Source organism: Paramormyrops kingsleyae, chromosome 4 (assembly GCF_048594095.1).
Source record: "Paramormyrops kingsleyae isolate MSU_618 chromosome 4, PKINGS_0.4, whole genome shotgun sequence".
NCBI classification, from domain to species: domain Eukaryota; kingdom Metazoa; phylum Chordata; class Actinopteri; order Osteoglossiformes; family Mormyridae; genus Paramormyrops; species Paramormyrops kingsleyae.
Genome location: NC_132800.1, coordinates 25,751,317 through 25,767,481, shown reverse-complemented (window position 1 = coordinate 25,767,481; position 16,165 = coordinate 25,751,317). Strand labels below are relative to the sequence as shown.

At 42.4% G+C, this 16,165-nt stretch overlaps 2 protein-coding genes across 11 annotated transcripts in view; one reads left to right on the top strand and one right to left on the bottom strand.

The window, feature by feature from the left end:
* The window catches only part of LOC111846294 (protein NLRC3-like), a 303,153-nt gene that overhangs the window by 108,120 nt on the left and 178,868 nt on the right, over nt 1-16,165 (bottom strand). The gene's annotated exons all lie outside the window — the stretch shown is intronic.
* Nucleotides 7,523-16,165, top strand: part of LOC140577651 (protein NLRC3-like) — a 159,364-nt gene continuing 150,721 nt past the window's right edge. For 7 of the 10 annotated variants that reach the window (XR_011989996.1, XM_072710933.1, XM_072710934.1 and 4 more), the window contains exons 1-4: nt 7,523-8,041; nt 11,869-11,988; nt 12,520-12,633; nt 13,914-14,027. Coding sequence is in view for 9 of the 10 variants with exons in the window: in XM_072710933.1 (XP_072567034.1) it covers nt 11,909-11,988; nt 12,520-12,633; nt 13,914-14,027 (308 nt within the window). In the remaining variant the exon portion in view is untranslated. Of the gene's footprint in view, nt 8,042-11,000; nt 11,052-11,868; nt 11,989-12,519; nt 12,634-13,913; nt 14,028-16,165 lie in introns of all 10 variants that reach the window. The other 3 variants (XM_072710930.1, XM_072710931.1, XM_072710932.1) reach the window with 3 other exon arrangements.

The following is a 16,165-nucleotide window of genomic DNA, read 5'->3' as shown; positions in this document are numbered from 1 at the left end:
CAGCCCTGCTGATGACGTCATGCACATACTTTTCTTGCTGCTTTCATGTTCTCACAGGCCACAATTTGCTCCTAAATCAGAAATCAAATGATTTAAAAGATCCTGCTTAGTCCCTCCCCAGCTCCATGGGACAGACTCACAGTGACTGGGCACCTTTTGTCCCCCCCTGTAAATACAGGCAGTCCCTGGGTTAAGGAGGCCTGACTTACAGACACTTGTACTTACAGACAGGCTGTTATAGAGCTCAAGAAAGCATAGTGAGGCTTCGGTGGTTTGTTGTCTTGAGGTTCAGTACCACACCATGTGTACTTACTATTATTATTACTGTATTATTATGGACTCTGTTATCATTTTTCCAGCTTATCTACACATTTGACATGATGAGCCCCGCTGGTGTGAGCGCGCACCGGCCGCTCCCGTCCCGGTTTAACCTTATAGACGCCCACGTCGGGAGCCCCGCTGGTGTGAGCGCGTACCGGCCGCTCCCGTCCCGGTTTAACCTTATAGACGCCCACGTCGGGAGCCCCGCTGGTGTGAGTGCGTACCGGCCGCTCCCGTCCCGGTTTAACCTTATAGACGCCCACGTCGCGGGCCCCGCTGGTGTGAGCGCGCACCGGCCGCTCCCGTCCCGGTTTAACCTTATAGACGCCCACGTCGCGAGCCCCGCTGGTGTGAGCGCGTACCGGCCGCTCCCGTCCCGGTTTAACCTTATAGACGCCCACGTCGTGAGCCCCGCTGGTGTGAGTGCGTACCGGCCGCTCCCGTCCCGGTTTAACCTTATAGACGCCCACGTCGTGAGCCCCGCTGGTGTGAGTGCGTACCGGCCGCTCCCGTCCCGGTTTAACCTTATAGACGCCCACGTCGTGAGCCCCGCTGGTGTGAGTGCGTACCGGCCGCTCCCGTCCCGGTTTAACCTTATAGACGCCCACGTCGTGAGCCCCGCTGGTGTGAGTGCGCACCGGCTGTAACACAGTGTTTCCTTAAGTCGGGGGACCAGAAAACAAGCTGTTTAGCAGCAGCATCAGAAGAGTTTTCTCTTCCCAAGCAAACTGCCATCGGTACCTTTCAGTCTGAGAAGCAAAGCCGAACCCACAGGGTCAGCGGCCCTGGAAATGGAAAGTGCCAACGAGCAAAGGTCCCAGCAAGCACAAAAAGTGATTTGCACATTAATAAAAATAATAATAACTAACCCAAACCTAATCCAAGCCAAAGGTGACCATAAATGACTGACCCTGACCTAGTCTGAGACCCAACACTTTGTCTGGGCTTGTTGGGCTCGGGTTGGGTTGGATTGCAGACCTCTAGAGCCGACCCCAGAAAGACCAAGGCACAGTGCAGGGGACCCCCTGAGTGGGATGGCAGTCTACACCAGAGCATGTGAGCGGAGTGGAGCGGAGCGTGAGCAAGGAGCGGAGCGGGCGAAATTTGGTCAGAGCGCGGAGCGGTTTTTTAATTAAGGCTGGAGCGGTCGCTCTGTCTCGCTCCAATTTCGCTCCGATACCGCTCACACTACGAGGCGTGCGCAAATCTTCCCAGAATTCATCTGTACAATTATCAAGATTTAGATCCGCTTTGGAATCTAAAAAGACCTTTCTCGGAAAGATGAGTGTGCTAAGCGAACACACGGAGGCCAGAGCAAAACGTGAGCAAGTTTTATATGGTTGTAGCATATCAAGTCTATAAAGTAAATAAAAGTATAAAAGCCTATAATTTGGTAATCAAATAAATTAGTTTTTCATTCAAATTAGGCCTAATAGGATCAACAGAAAATAACTGAGGAATTTAAAACGTGGATGCGCTTAGCCTGTATATTCTTTAGGCTATTAAGCCCACTGATTCCTTTATTTTTAAGCCTATTTTGTGTGGAATGCCATTGCCAAACCTGTCCATTGTTGCCTATAAGTTGTTTAAAAATAAATATTTTCTGTTCTGAGTACCGTTGCTCACATTTCTTTATGATATAAGGCATCGGTTTAAGGTGATATTTGTTAGGCATGCAGATTATTTGTCCCTCTTTTAATTTGGAGCGAGCGTGGAGCGATTTGACTGGAGCGGGAGGAAATTTTTAGTGGAGCGAGGAGCGGTGTTGAGCGGAGCGGCTTAGTGTGAATTAGAGCGGAGGAGCGGCGGAGCCAACAGCCTCGTGAGCGAGGAGTGGGAATTCTCACCGCTCCACTCCGCTCACATGCTCTGGTCTACACACACAATCACAAAATAAGGGCAAATTAGTGCTGTGGAATTGGAATAAAAATGTGTTTCACCCCATAATGGTAGAAATCAGTCTTTGTTGCACTTTTGTTGGGGCTGTTGTTACATTATTAGCATTCATGGTTTCAACGCAAGACTTGATAGACTTGTGATGATAGACACTCAGATAGACCATCACTCACATCTGCCCAGAGTCCACATGTTGCCTCCTGTCCAACAAAAAACAGACTTGAGGGACTTGAGGTTTGTCTGAAAATCTGCGCAAAATACAGATGGATGGAAGCATAAAGACCACCATGCCCTCCTGGGGGATCTATGTAGCACCATAGATGCAGATCGTGGTGGAAACGCTGCTGTTCTGACACAGCGAGCAAGATGAAGAAGGCATCCCTTGGGTATCTGAGTCCTGACTCAAAGCTCTACATGGCAGATGTTGGGGGAGCAGGACTGTGCCATGAGGCTCTGTCGCTGAAATAGCCCCCGATGGTCCTTCCACAGTGTTTTTTGACAGCTTTGAGAGGTCGGCCTCTGTTTAGCCTCTCTGAGGTTTGTCTTGACTGCCAAGGAATGTTGTTGGTCACGGGCGAAGGGAGACGATGATCAAAAAGCCATTTCAGGCCTGATTTCCTTCACTTCCTCTACTCACAGGAACCGTTTTGCTTCTCCGTCCTGGAGATGCCGCTCGCCAGGGTCTGCTGTGAAACCTTCATAAGCGCGTTCGCTGAATAACGGCTTTGGGAAAAATCTTTGAGATCTGATTAATAATCCACAGATTCCCAATGAAAAGCTGCATCACATATAACTGATCCTGATTGAGTGCGAATTTAGGTGTGTGACTTTTCTGATAAATATGAATCATTAAAAACTCTTATCATATTAATATTATAACAAAACTGATGTTTACATTTGACCCAAAACCAAATGATTTCTGAATTATTACATTTTTGATATAAAATCTAATTGTTCGGTTAATTTTTTTTCTTTATTAGAAAATTAATTTGGCCCATCTGTTCAAATTACTCTGCATTAATGATGCTTTTTGTTGGTTTTGTCTATGTGTTGTAGTGGAAAATTACCACCAAACTGTCTGATGGTTGCTAAGGAAGTTAGGCTGCAAAATAAGGTTGCTATGCTCACAGAAACGGATGTAAGAGACTGGGGAGGGGGTTTTTGACCTTACCCATGTTAAGCTAGATGAGAGACAAGTTTTATTCCATATATGGTAAATATAAGATGCTTGTGCTAGATGAAAAGCTTGTGTGAGCGTTGACTGTTAAAAAGCAGAAGTGGGTTTTCCGGTTGTGGTTGTTGAGAAGGTTGTTTGTGTGTCAGTATAAAATGAAAGCAGCTGTGTCTGCTATTTGGAGAACTTCTCAGAACTGTCTGTGAAGATTCTCCCCGAGCACAGAAAGATCTCAATAAATGAAGCTGAGCTAAATCATTGAACTCGTCTGTTCATTCCTACCTCCAAACTTCCATAACTGTCAACAGCAACATAACATTCAATTCAATTCAATTTTATTTATATAGCGCATTATCACAACATTACATTGTCTCAATGCGCTTTACATTTCTGCCTCGTAAGGACCCCCCATTGAGTAAGCCAAAGGCAACGGTGGCAAGGAAAAACTCCCTAAGAGGAAGAAACCTTGGGAGGAACCAGACCCAAAGGGGGAGCCCATCCTCCAGGGGCCGGCAGATGAGTCAAACAAACAAGATGAAATGACTAAGCTAATACAGGGGTTGAAATATATGTCTCAATGCAGCGGCCGACCGGTGCAGGCACATGGTGCTTGATGCACGATGGCAGGATTGCAGGGAAGGATGGCGAGGCATCGTGTTGAGCCAAGGGCAGGCAGGTTGGAGGGTAGTTGCCGGTGATGGAGGTAATTGTCTTGTAGGCAGCAGAGGCATAAATCCTTCAACAACATTGTGCTCCAGGGAGCACACCCCAGAAGGGGTGAGGGAGGAAGTAAGAAAAAATTGTGTATTAGTCACAGTTGAGGAAACCAGAGGCAGTGCAAGCAAACTGATCGAGTGCAATATTCGTCTAGGCTCCGGCAGATCTGGGTATAGCAGCATGAGAAAGAGGGAGAGACAGGCGGGAACACAGGCATGGGGACTCCCTGAACATCAGTACTCTAGTGTAGAGCTAGAGTGACAGCACTGACGCCTCAGTTTATCCAAAGCCAATGACACCGATCCCCACCCAGCTCATCACCTCATACTGTTAGTCTGACTGGGAGTGAGGGACTAGCTGGAACCAGAACTAGGTTTCCTATACGCTAAGCTATACAAGTGCGTTTTTAATCTAGACTTGAAAAGCGAGAGTGTGCCTGAATCCCGCACATCCGCCGGGAGACCATTCCACAGCTGCGGAGCTCTGTAGGAGAATGCTCTGCAGCCTGCCGTAGCCCTGTCTACTTTAGGAACTAATAGATATCCTGCTCCTTGTGAACGAAGCAGGCGAGAAGGGTTGTAAGGGACCAGAAGATCATTGAGATATTGTGGTGCAAGGCCATTCAGAGTTTTGTAGGTCAATAGCAATAATTTGTAATCAATCCTAAACTTGACCGGTAGCCAGTGCAGGGAAGACAGGATAGGGCTAATGTGATCAAATTTTTTAGTTTTTGTGAGAACTCTGGCAGCTGCATTTTGTACTAACTGAAGTTTATGTAGGGATCCAGATGGACAACCCGAAAGGAGGGCATTGCAGTAGTCCAATCTAGAAGTTATAAAGGCATGTATTAGTTTTTCTGCATCTTGAAAGGAAAGCAACTTCCGAAGCTTGGCTATGTTCCGTAGATGGTAAAATGCCGTACTGGTAATGCTACTTATGTGAGCACTGAAGCAGAGGTCGGAGTCTACCAGGACACCAAGATTTCTGACCACTGTTTTAAATTGAGTAGGGAGGCCGCTAGGGTTGGGGTTTACAAACTTATTGCGGGCCTCCTTAGGACCGATTAAAAGAACCTCAGTTTTTTCAGTATTTAACATGAGGAAATTCCTTGCCATCCAACAACGGATGTCTAGCAGACAGTCGGCTAAAGAAGAGAGCTGGGATGCGTCACTAGGTTTGACAGATAGATACAATTGTGTATCATCAGCATAACAATGAAAATTAACACTGTAATTTCTAATTATGTTACCAAGCGGTAGCATATATAGATTGAACAGTAGTGGGCTCAACACTGATCCCTGCGGGACACCATATCTTACTTTAGTGGCTATGGATGACTCATTGTTTACATGGACAAACTGGTAACGATCAGTTAAATACGAACGAAACCACAGTAGTGCTGTCCCTTTAATGCCAATCAATGTTTCCAACCGGTCCAAAAGAATATTATGGTCTACAGTATCGAATGCTGCAGTTAGATCCAGTAAGAATAATAGCGATATACAGCCACGGTCGGAAGCCATAAGCAAGTCGTTTATCACTTTGACTAAGGCCGTTTCTGTGCTATGATTGGGTCTGAAACCAGACTGATATAGCTCGTTAGCATTATTATCTTGGAGAAAGGAAGACAGCTGGTGAGCAACAACTTTCTCTAGAATTTTAGAAATGAAGGGAAGATTTGAGATGGTTCTATAGTTTCCTAAGTCACTAGGTTCAAGATTTGGTTTCTTTAAGATAGGTCTAATAATCCAAGACTAAGAGATGAGTTTAACAAATTTAACAATGTAGTGCTAATCAGTGGTGCAATTTCCTTAAGTAGATTGGTGGGTATTGGGTCAACAAGGCTAGTAGTGGGTTTGCAAGAGGAAATTAACTGAAGGAGTTCTGTCTGCACTACAGGAGTGAAACATTCAAAGGTGTTATCATTAGTACTAATAACACTAGCGCTAGCAGAGGATTGGTGATTGTGTGCAACCGTGGGCGTGCTCGTGATGGTATGTCTAATCGTGGTTATTTTATTATTAAAAAATGCAATAAAGGCATCACTACCAAGAGCTTCTGGGACTTGTGAGTTTAACATTAACATGATTATAATGTAATTTAGAATTGTGGCAAAAATATCATAATGGCATCCCATGCCTACGTTAAAACATGTAAAATGCTAATAACAATATAGCTTAAAAAGTGTGGTGTCCATACATAGTGTTGGTAATTTTTTTTTTAATTGACATTACGGGGGTAAAGACATGGGAACCATTCGAAACTGGAAATAAACGTGGGAACTGCAAGGGAACAATGATTAACATTAATGGGCAAATCGAGACGGCTTGCTTTCCTCAGTCACTGCCCCAATCCCCCCCCCCCATCTCGATTTGGTCGAGTGTAATGACTGTGGCGGCTCTTGGACCTTATTACCAAACAATCCCTGGGTCTAAGAGGATAATGTGTTACAGTAGCTGATATCTCAGCCTGGACCAGCGCGGCGATGGGAAGCTTGTGCTTCGTACTCCGACAGTAACGTTAGGCAATATCCGGTAAAACCCTTAGCGGGATGGAAAAAGGATTGATTCAAAGTACATGTATAAAAGTTTATTCTCAGGGGAAGTTTGGTCTTTAAAGCTTCCGCATTTAAAAAAAACTAATTCAAAGAAAAGGGGAAAGGAAAATCATACATGTCACTACAATTTTCCATAATCTATTAAGATAACTGATTTGCGAGACAGATTTGTAGAGGTGATGGATTTGGTTCTTAAGCCATTTTAAGGTAAATCCCTAATGTCAGAGCAATCTGAAGTCAAGCAATACATCTCCGCACCCCGGAATAGATCTACACGTGAACTTTTTGCTTCCCTGCGCAGGTGGGAATTGCTTTACTTCTTGTACCTTTTGGTTTCAGCACACAATCTGTAACCCCTGTGCACATGGGAGACAAGCTAAGAGAAATGATTCACGATACAATCTTCTTATCTGTTAGATCAAATAAACGATCCAGCCGCCATTTTAAACGACTGGCGAGCGGCATGCTTACATCCGTCTCCCTAAATGTTAGATAAATGTTTGGTTTGTAAAAGGAAATATCTGATTCTGAGTGGGTGTTTCTGGGCATATAAATCCACATCCCATAAAAGATACCCTCCTTTATTCCCCCCCCTCCCCCCCAGGCTCGCTTTTATCGTCCACCTTGCCAGAAATCTACACGGGGAAACTTTTCTGCTTTTTCAGTCTCTCTCTCTCTATTTTTCCCCCCTTCATTTTGTCCGGGATGTGAGGAGTTGCCAGGGCAGACTGAGGAGTGAGACAATTTTGATCTCCTTGTTGTGAATGTGGAGAGCTGGTGGGGAGGGGTTGGGGGGGTGCAGGGGGGGGGCACTCATCTGCTGCCAGCCAAGTTCCCCTTTCTCCTCTCGGACCCAGGCTCCCAAGTCATGGATCACGGACCCGGAGAAGAAGCTAATAGCCTTTCTAGCAGAGCCGTGCTAAAGTCTCCCTGCGCTAAAATCATTCTCCTGGGAATCAATGGGCTCATTCTTCTGCTGGCTGCCGTTTGGTCCACGGTTCTACACTCCCTGTGAAACAGCAGACAGTCATGGGGAAACATAAAACATAATACTGGTGTGACCAACTTGTCACTGACTCTTCGGGGGACGTGTGCAGATATTGCTGATGAAAGAAGAATCAGTGGGAGATTAAGGGGTGACAGCCTCCGCATCCAGACCGGATCTCCCGCGGGGGGGTCATTCAGATGCTGCGCGGAGCGAGGCTAAAATCCTACGGCGCCCCATTGAATCCACGTCCATTTCCGCTTTGACAGCTTCCGCGTTTGATACTTCCTGTCTGTAAATGAAAGTGAAAGCGATTTAAAACTGGAGTCGCCATTTTGTCAAGAAACACGAATAAGATTCTGGAAAAATAAAAAGATATTCTTATTGCCAGGTAAGATTATACTCCACAGATTAAACCAATAGTAAAACATACATGTTTAACTTACTTAAATATTGGGATTTAATAGTTCTCAACATAATTAGTCGTTAAGTATATCGCAGTGCATTACAGTAAGTAACTGTCACTGTGTCACAAACTATTTTGAGTTTTCAAATGTAAAGCGAATTAGCAACAATTATAATATTTAATTATTTACGCTCAATTCTGATTTCGCCTAACATACAGTGTCGCTTAAATATGTACATGGGGCTAGATTATAATACTTCGAAGAGCTTGTTTTAAGATGTTAAGTACCGGACGGATTAGGATGATGCGTCGTTTAGCATAGAACCGTCTGCTAAATAAATTATTTAAAATGGAATGAAATTGTATAGATAAATGTGTTTACAGGGTGTCTATGCAGTACGGGAAAGTATGGAGTTTGATTTTGGTGTTTTCCAGGTGTGGATAAATACAGTCGTGTGAAAAAATTAGGACACCCCATGAAATATTTTATTTTTCCTTAATAAATATCAAAATATCAATATTAAATCTTTCAAATTATATCTATAGATAAAGGTGATGTAATTGCATCACCTATGCAAAAACAAGAAACAAAATCACTTATATAAGTAAGGAAATTAACTAGGAAATGTTAGGACACCCTGTGCCCTAATAGCTAGTATTTCCCCCTTTGGCTGAAATAACCTCAGTGACACGTTTCCTATAACCATCTATCAGTCTCTGATATTGACTGCCAGAAAGGCTTCCCCACTCTCCAGTGCAGAATTCCTTAAGCTGTGTGATGTTTGAAGGGTGTCATGCATGCGCTTCTGTTTCAAATCACCCCACAGCATCTCAATAGGATTCAGATCCGGGCTTTGACTTGACCATTCTCGAACTCTCCATATCTTTCTTGTATGCCATTCCTATTGGATTCTATGACGGTGAGCTGGCCAGGTCCTGCTGCAGCAAAGCAGCCCCAAATCATGACATTTCCACCCCCAAGCTTCACAGCTGGTATGAGGTTCTTTTGCTCAAAAGCATTTATTCCAATGTTTTATGCCAAACATGTCCTCTGTTACTGCGCCCAAATAATTCCATTTCAGATTCATCTGTCCAAAGCACATTGTTCCTAAAGTCCCAGTCTTTGTCTAGGTGGGTCTCTGGCAAACTTCAGTGTTGCTCAGATGTTTTTTGACAGCAAGGGTTTCCTCCTTGCACAGCTCCCATGTAAATCAAACTTGTGCGTCTCTTTCTGATGGTAGATGCATGTACCTTGACATCGACTGTGGCAGGAGCTTCCTGTATGACCTGTGATGACCTTTTAGGATTTTTGGAGATGTCTTTCAGCATCTTGCGGTCGGCTCTCCGGCTGAACTTGGTAGGACAGCCTGTCCTGACCATGCTGGCAGTTGTTTTAAATGTGAATTATTGTGTAAATTATTTTCTGGACAGTGGAACGGCTGATTCCAAACTCTCTTGAGATCTTTTTATATCCTTCCCAGACTCATATGCATCAACAATCTTCTTTCTGAAGGCCTCAGAGAGCTCTTTGGATCTCACCATGGTGATACCACTCTTTTTGACAATCAAAAGCAAACCAAACTAAATGTCTGTGGTTTAAATAAGACAGACTCCCCCAAAAAGCTCTGTAACGATGATCTAATCATCTTCACCTGATATGGTGCCACCTGAATCTAATTCTAGGCATTTTAAATAGTGATAAATGTGAGAATGTCCTAACTCTTTCCTCAGTGGAAATTAGCATCTTAGTCAATATCTTCGTAAATAAGTAAATTTGTTTCTTGTTTTTGCATAGGTGAAGTAATTACATGACCTTTATCTACAGATATAACTTGAAAAAAGATTTCATACTGATATGTTGATATTTCTTAAAAATAACTAAATATTTAATGGTGTCCTAATTTTTTCACAACTGTATATTTTATATATATATATATATATATATATTTTTTTATTTTTTTATTTTTTTTTATTTCAAAACAACAAATTGGCCTATAATGTATTAAAAAAAAATCTGAATTTCCGTATCAATGTTTTTGATTAAATTATCACCATGATGCCCCGACCCCCTCAATATGGAGTTTTAAAATGTATAAGGGAGTATATATAACATATGAGAGTATATATAACATATAATGGAGTACAGTGGTACCTCGGTTCTCGAACTCACAAGAACTCGAATTTCTTGAAAGTCTTGACCTAGATTTCGATCTGAATATCATAAGTCGAACCGTGAAGGAAATGAGTCATACTACAATGTAATTCTTACTTGAATGCCTTCTTCACAGACTGGACGATTAACCAAATAAAGCAGCACAACATTACAGTAACAATAAATAAACCACTAACTTACGTGTACTATTAGAGCATTTATGTCATTTATTTAAACTTTATTTTACCAGGTAAATTAACTAAAAACCAGTTCTCACTGCTTTACGTGATATTCGGGAGAAATAGATTATGCATCGGAACTGCCTGGGATACAAACGTCATGCATGTAACTAAACTCTTCAGCCAATAAGGTGAGAGGTTGCAATGCATCTAACCGTAATGCATTGCGTCAGGATCAGAATGCGTTGCTTTAAGCCAGTAAGCAAGTCGAATGCACCCAATGATCGGACTGGGGAAACAAACTGAAACGCAGACTTAATACAGAGGACTAATGACAACCAGAAACAGCTGATCACATGGGGATCCCACACGAGGTTAACGAGGGGGCGTGACACACGGAAGGAGCGGACGATCGGGGCAGGACAGGGGTAATGTTGGGATAAGATTTGGAAGCCATTAAGAAAAAAATGCTCTTCTTGTTTTATCCTGTACATTTTGTGTTTAAATGCTTAAAAAGACATATTTAGGTGTAATTTTGGGGGGACGGGAACCAATTAATTGGTTTTCCATTATTTCTTATGGGAAAAATTAAATCAGAACTCGAACTTTTCAGGATTCGATCCGGAGCCTGGAACGGATTAAGTTCGAGAACTGAGGTACCACTGTATGTATAATATATAAGGCAGTATGTATACAGTAATATATAAGGGAGTATGTATAATATATAAGGGAGTATGTATACAGTAATATACAGTATAAGGGAGTATGTATAATATATAAGGGAGTATGTATACAGTAATATATAAGGGAGTATGTATACAGTAATATATAAGGGAGTATGCAGTAATATATAAGGGAGTATGTATAATATATAAGGGAGTATATTTAATCCAGTTGCGCTGACATTTATTGGTTACTTACAGTTCACAGGGCTCTCAGGTCTCACGCATTGATCATGAGACACACGCATTTCAACCAGTTCACACGCCACACCTTGTGTTTCTCACTCTGAGAAGTAACCAGCCTTAAGGAATGAACCCCCACCAAGGTGTCCCGTTATATAGGATTAATGGACGAGGTGCAAGCATACAGAGTGGAGTTTTCTGCCAAGTTCATAGCTGTTCCGAGTTATACAGAGTTAATAGCCACCTACCAGCCAATCAGAAAATAGCATTTGTTGTTTCCGGTTAAATTCCAAAATAAGTTACACGTACAAGCACATTATTACAGACAAGGAGGCATTGTGGTTGCGTGGTTCGACCAAACACCAGTAAAAATTAAATTTGGCAATATAATAACAATGTGTAAAATTGTACTTTATTGTAGTGCAGTCTGAATTATTGGAGTAGTCACATTTGCATTGTGTGAAATAATACTTATTTAATATAATAATGACTAATGAGAACTAATTACAACACTATTACGAAATACAATTTAAATATTATACGTAGGAAGTATCTATTAACCCTTCATGTTCACAGAAGCCCCAGCAGGAATCATCTGGTCTGGATCGGCACTAAAATGGTAAAGAAGAGAGGAAAAAGAAGAGCTGCTTCTGAAATGTGCCCCCCTGTGGGGTGTAACAGTAAGAGCACTGAGAGGTAACAATGTTACAGCCACTAGCATGCATGTCTCTCTGGGTCTATAGTCAGGCCATAACATAAAGTAAACTGGGCTCCTAGCTAGGGCTGGCTGAGTGGGCAGCACTGTAATATGTGTAGCTTAATAAAAAGACCTCGCCATCTTCTTTCTGCGCCTTATTCTCCCACAATCAGCCAGTTATTTTATACTAGAGGCGAGCAAGAGATCATCCCTCCTGTCCAAAATAGCCACATAACAAAACTAAACAAACAAACATATAAATATATAAACAGGTAAAAAGTAACACCAGTCAAGTGTAATTATGGAGGTTTTTAACAGTGATACTAAACCTTTCATATAGGAATCTAATTTTTAGGTGAGAATTTATTTCATGTAAAAGCTGACTGTAAATTAGTCTGTTTACGTCAAGAGCTTCCCAGCATATCAAAGTACATGAAGGCAGAGCAGAAGCTAAACAGCAGTGTGATGCCGTCCCCATTGTATGAATTATATTTATACCATGAGGGTTTGTTTCCTCTCGCTGCCCACAGTGTCCTGATGGAGAGAGCAGACTCCCCTGTACCCAGCTGTGTTTCCCTGAAGAGTGACGCGTCAATGGGAAAGGCACTCAACTTCAGAGAGGGACCTTTTCCTACAGATCAAAGGTAAATGTGCATTTAAACAAACACTGTTTAAAACACCCAGACTCTCAGTCAAACGGCACAGAGACGCATACAAGCTATTAGAGAAAAACACTTATAATAAATGCATCAATTTTTACCTTTAACAAACTCCATCACCTTTGAGAATTTAGACAAAAGTTTTATTTGTATTCTATATAAATAACATTTGAGGTAAATGGAGGAGGATTACTGTAAAACCAGACTTCCTGCGAGCCGGAATTGTAAGTTATTAAATTGCAAAGTGGATTTTACATTTCAGTCATCAGCACAGAGGAGGAAAAAAGGTCTCCCTATTCCCTGCTGCATGCCCATTACAGAATGACTCGACAACAGACTGTCAACTTGTGACACGGATACGTCTATTTTGATAGTAAATAAATACATTTTCATGGACTCATTACGTCATGCTTAGACTGAGGCTTCATATTTATCATGTTTAATGGACCCGTGCCGCTTAATAATAGACTTATTAGACTTTCTAGTTTAAGAAGTACCCAATACACAAAGAAAAAAACCTGAAAATACAATATTGTTCAATAAATACATTTAAATAAAAATGTAAACATCGTTACAAATGGGACGTTGCGGCTGGCTGTGGGGGCTGCACATGGACAGCAGGCATTGTGGTGTCTAAGGGCAGCAGGCAGGAAGGATCCCCAGTAGAGCTTCTTAGCTCTCGGTGGGGGAATGAGCCGGTGGCTGAAGGTGCTCCAAGACAGCGCCCCCTGGAGCCTCGGCTGGGTTATGGACCGGGGCAGTGGGGCCAGTGCCTGGGGGTTTCGGACTACCAGTAGCTGTGAGTCACAACATTTATAGTGCAAGCCATGAAATGCGCCCCCCTGTGGCGTGTAAGAGAAAGAGCCTGAGAGGTAACAGTGTTACAGCCACTAGCATGCATGTCTCTCTGGGTCTATAGTCAGGCCATAAAATAAAAGTAAAAGTTATTTTAGGCTAGAGGCGAGCGACATAAAACTAAACAGACATACAAATAAATATATAAACAGGTAAAAAGCCTCATCAGTCAAGTCTAGTTATGGAGGTTTTTAACAGTGATACTAAACCTTTCATATAGGAATCTAATTTTTAGGTGAGAATTTATTTCACATTATTACTGACTGTAAACTAGTCTGTTTACATCAAGAGCTTCACAGCATATCAAAGTACATGAAGGCAGAGCAGAAGCTAAACAGCAGTGTGATGCCGTCCCCATTGTATGAATTATATTTATACCATGAGGGTTTGTTTCCTCTCGCTGCCCACAGTGTCCTGATGGAGAGAGCAGACTCCCCTGTACCCAGCTGTGTTTCCCTGAAGAGTGACGCGTCAATGGGAAAGGCAGTCAACTTCAGAGAGGGACCTTTTCCTACAGATCAAAGGTAAATGTGCATTTAAACAAACACTGTTTAAAACACCCAGACTCTCAGTCAAACGGCACAGAGATGCATACAAGCTATTAGAGAAAAACACTTATAATAAATGCATCAATTTTTACCTTTAACAAACTCCATCACCTTTGAGAATTTAGACAAAAGTTTTATTTGTATTCTATATAAATAACATTTGAGGTAAATGGAGGAGGATTACTGTAAAACCAGACTTCCTGCGAGCCGGAATTGTAAGTTATTAAATTGCAAAGTGGATTTTACATTTCAGTCATCAGCACAGAGGAGGAAAAAAGGTCTCCCAGTTCCCTGCTGCATGCCCATTACAGAATGACTCGACAACAGACTGTCAACTTGTGACACGGATACGTCTATTTTGATAGTAAATAAATACATTTTCATGGACTCATTACGTGGGCGGCATGGTGGTGCAGTGGTTAGCACTGTCGCCTCGCACCTCTGGGACCTGGGTTTGAGTCTCCGCCTGGGTCACATGTGTGTGGAGTTTGCATGTTCTCCCCGTGTTGTCGTGGGGTTTCCTCCGGGTACTCCGGTTTCCCCCCACGGTCCAAAGACATGCTGAGGCTAATTGGCATTGCTAAATTGCCCTTAGGTGTGCATGTGTGAGTGGCTGGTGTGTGAGTGTGCTCTGCGATGGGCTGGCCCCCCGTCCAGGGTTGTTCCCTGCCTCGTGCCCGTTGCTTCCGGGATAGGCTCCGGACCCCCCGCGACCCATTAGGATAAGCGGGTTGGACAATGGATGGATGGATGGACTCATTACGTCATGCTTAGACTGAGGCTTCATATTTATCATGTTTAATGGACCCGTGCCGCTTAATAATAAACTAGAATCATCAGACAAAAAAGAGAAAGACTATTAGTATTAGTAAAATAAGTAAACATTTTTAGAAGTAAACAAAATTTATATAGGTAATTAAGTTTAAGAAGTACCCACAACAGACTGTCAACTTGTGACACGGATACGTCTATTTTGATAGTAAATAAATACATTTTCATGGACTCATTACGTCATGCTTAGACTGAGGCTTCATATTTATCATGTTTAATGGACCCGTGCCGCTTAATAATAAACTAGAATCATCAGACAAAAAAGAGAAAGACTATTAGTATTAGTAAAATAAGTAAACATTTTTAGAAGTAAACAAAATTTATATAGGTAATTAAGTTTAAGAAGTACCCAATACACAAAGAAAAAAACCTGAAAATACAATATTGTTCAATAAATACATTTAAATAAAAATGTAAACATCGTTACAAATGGGACGTTGCGGCTGGCTGTGGGGGCTGCACATGGACAGCAGGCATTGTGGTGTCTAAGGGCAGCAGGCAGGAAGGATCCCCAGTAGAGCTTCTTAGCTCTCGGTGGGGGAATGAGCCGGTGGCTGAAGGTGCTCCAAGACAGCGCCCCCTGGAGCCTCGGCTGGGTTATGGACCGGGGCAGTGGGGCCAGTGCCTGGGGGTTTCGGACTACCAGTAGCTGTGAGTCACAACATTTATAGTGCAAGCCATGAAATGCGCCCCCCTGTGGCGTGTAAGAGAAAGAGCCTGAGAGGTAACAGTGTTACAGCCACTAGCATGCATGTCTCTCTGGGTCTATAGTCAGGCCATAAAATAAAAGTAAAAGTTATTTTAGGCTAGAGGTGAGCGACATAAAACTAAACAGACATACAAATAAATATATAAACAGGTAAAAAGCCTCATCAGTCAAGTCTAGTTATGGAGGTGCATTTTGAATTTCAGCACAGAGCTTGAAAAAAGCAGTTTTCCCTGTTCCCTGCTGCATATCCATTAAAGATTGACTTGACAATAGATTGTCGTCTTGTGAGACAAACACTTCTATTTTGATAATATATAAATGCATTATCATGGACTCATTACATCATGCTCACACTAAGGCTTCAGTTTAACATGTTTAATAGAATTGTGCCGCTTAATAATGAACCAGGATCATCAGACATAAAATACTAATACTTTCTTTGCCAAAGTTGATACCTAAATATTTGCTGATTCAGATCATAATAAATGTGACACTGCAGTGGTTCTCATCCCCTGAGTATAAAATAAGATGATTTGTTGATCCCAGGGACAAATTCTCCTTTTCCTACAGATCA